At 46.9% G+C, this 2774-nt stretch overlaps 1 protein-coding gene across 1 annotated transcript in view; it reads right to left on the reverse strand.

Moving 5' to 3' along the window:
• SKOR2 (SKI family transcriptional corepressor 2) overlaps window positions 1-1700 on the reverse strand; it is a 31283-nt gene extending 29583 nt beyond the window's left edge. Inside the window, exons 1-2 of the mRNA XM_031059639.1 lie at window positions 1583-1700; window positions 111-205 (exon numbers count right to left, since the gene is read on the reverse strand). Of these exons, the coding sequence (XP_030915499.1) occupies window positions 111-205; window positions 1583-1700 (213 nt within the window). The remainder of the gene's footprint in view (window positions 1-110; window positions 206-1582) is intronic.
• Window positions 1701-2774: the final 1074 nt, after the last annotated feature.

Consider the following 2774-nt stretch of genomic DNA (forward strand, 5'->3'; position numbering starts at 1 on the left):
CGCCGCCAACCCCACCGGGGTCTCCGCGGGTCGGACGGAGCCCACGCTGACCAGGACGAGCGGCAGAAGGGAATTCCCGCTGGAGTTGGGGTGTCCACACTCCCCCTCACGGGCAGGTGCCCATCTGGGGGGTCCTGTCCTGATGTCGACTCCAGTTTCTCCCGTTCATTTCGTTGCTTGGTGTTGCCATTTGGCTTGGAGTCACCTCTCGACAGAGGAGTGGAAAAGGTGGAGAAACTTCTCACAGAAGCCTGGAAGGGCTAAGCAGGAGTCCTGACTCCTTTTCCCTTCTCCCTTCTCTGTCGCGATTCTGCTTCGGAGCCGGAGGCGACAGCAGCTCCTTCTCCCGCCGCGGATCGCTCCGTGTGGAAACGAGCAGCGGGGAAAAGAGGCCAAGTTCAAACCACCCCAGCCCACCCTCATGGCCTTTATTTACTTCCAGAGCGCTTAAATGTTGTAGCAGAGAAGCAAGATAACCTTGGTGCGTTTAAAAAACCACAAAGAAAACCACCCCCAGCGCGAATCCATTCCCTCCTCCCACCTCTCCACATCCCGTTGAAACTTCCAGCCGTGTAAGTAGCAGACACGCAAGGTATTGTTATAAAACCTCTTCTCCTAACAAAATTTAGACAGCGAAGTTTGTTTTGCTTTTTTTTTCTTTTTTTTTTTTCCTTTTAAATACTTTTGTGTAGATTTCGCTTGCGTTGCTTGGTCTAGAGTGAAGCTCTTTTCTAAGTAGCATTTTTTTTTTAATAGTGCTTTATTATATTAAGCAGAAAGGGCATTTGGAATAGAGGTGGTCCCATCTGGAAAACCCCGGAGCTCATTTAGATCACATCACATCGGGCTTTTGTCTCTGCTCTTGAATAACCCAGCTAGACACAACAAAAGGGTAGAGATCTCTGCGTGGAGTTTTTTCAGTGGCAAAAGGACGCTTCGGAAAGATGCTTCTATATTCGCAATAACGAGGGGGGAAACGACTCAACGGGATCTTCTCTTGGCTCTCGAAAGACACCAGGAGAGTTCAGGGATGGGGCGTTTTTAGATAGTTTTTTACCCCACCGGTAGCTGAAAACCAGCACGCCGGCTGAAGGGAAGGAACCGAGAACGGCACCTTTTGTCTGACGGAGGTCTCTTAAATTCTCAGTTTAATGTGCTCGGAGCGACCCAAACCCGAGACGGTCCCCGCCGAAGGTACGTGCAGAGCAGAGCGGAGCGGGGCCCCCGCCGGGGGGAGCCTGCCCGCCAGCCCCCCAGCATCATCACCCGATAGAAACAGCACCTCGGAAAAAAAGCCATTTATCATTTTATTTTATCCTACTACGGGAAGGGACGGGCGCTCCCTAAACCTCCGTTCAGCTCTTGGAAACAACGACGGGGATTATTTCTGTTCTGGCTGAGGATGGGGAGGAAAAGAGCTGCAAGTTTGGGTGTGCGTGAATTAACACCCCAGGGAGTGGTGGACTGGGGGGCGGGGGGGGAATAAAGAAAGATACCAAACGCAGAAAAACCACCTCAGCTATTGATTTTTTTTCCAAACGCATAAATTAAAGAGCTCTGAACATTTGCATGAGAAACGTGCCTGCTCCGAAGCGTTTAAACGAGCAACAAATTTCCACGGCGGCGAAGCAGGGCCCCAGTCGGGCTGTGATGGGGAGCAGCGATCCCAAACTTCCGAGAGAAACGTGACGAAGAGCCATCACGCCAGTAAATAATTCAATTTTGCGTCTTTCAGAACCCAGTAACCTTGGGTGTCTTAGAAAGCAGATTGTACAAACAGGCAATTAAGATGAGCACAGAGACTTTCAGAGGAGATATAATGAACCAGCTTTAATTACTATCTTGAAATTAAAAATGTAATATACAGATTTAAATTTATTTTCACCTAAATTGTGTATAAAATTATATGGCGTTCCCCGCCCCCCCCCTTTTCCCAGGCTAAGAAACGAATTGCCACCAAGCTTGCCACTAAAAAGTCTGAAGTACTTTCCAAACCCTGCTCCCCAGCACGCAGTAATAATGATACATTTATCATTACTGATGACCGCCCACTGGTTTATTATTGCTTTGTTGCAACTATTACAATCAAGAGATTTCTTTATTTACTGTTAACATTCACTTAAAGCTGAATGTTAATGACTCTTCTGAATTCACCGAAGACTTTTCCGTTATATTTCAGGAGTAGTTACGGTTTGGGTTTCAGAAACGGCATAAAAGGAGGAGAGATGCTGGGCTAGTGGTTTGCTCCTGGTTTTTATTTTCTTTTTTCTTTTTTCCCCCTTCTTAAAAGGCTGTTTAAGAGGATTTATCTAAGTCGGATTTTCAACAAAGAGTTGCAAAACCTTGGCGTAATGTACGTACTTGACTGTAGCTAATTTTGAGTGTATTTTATTACAGGAGATTCATTCATTATTGATAAATGTTTGCAGTAACTTCCTGCTATGTAGAGTTGTATTTTACGAGGAATAAACAACCTATGGGGATTGGGAGTGTTTGGCTTTTACGCTTCTGCACTCTTCGACAGTTCCCATTACCCACTTCGGGGTCTGGCTTGTCACCTTCCCTCTTTCTACACCCAAAAGCAACTTCTTCCCTCTTCCCTTGCCACCGCATTCCTCTCGTTCCTTCACCCCTTGCTATGATTTCAGGATTATCATTTAAAAAAAGTGATTTGTATAGCACAGCATTTTACTACAGGCGCTCTTCCCTAAAGCCAGGTCCGTATGGATATCTCCAAAGGGTTGTACGGACCGGGATGAGCTCCCGTTTCGGGC

The sequence above is a fragment of the Geospiza fortis genome, unplaced genomic scaffold (genome assembly GCF_000277835.1).
Source record: "Geospiza fortis unplaced genomic scaffold, GeoFor_1.0 scaffold488, whole genome shotgun sequence".
In the NCBI taxonomy this organism is placed as follows: Eukaryota; Metazoa; Chordata; class Aves; order Passeriformes; family Thraupidae; genus Geospiza; species Geospiza fortis.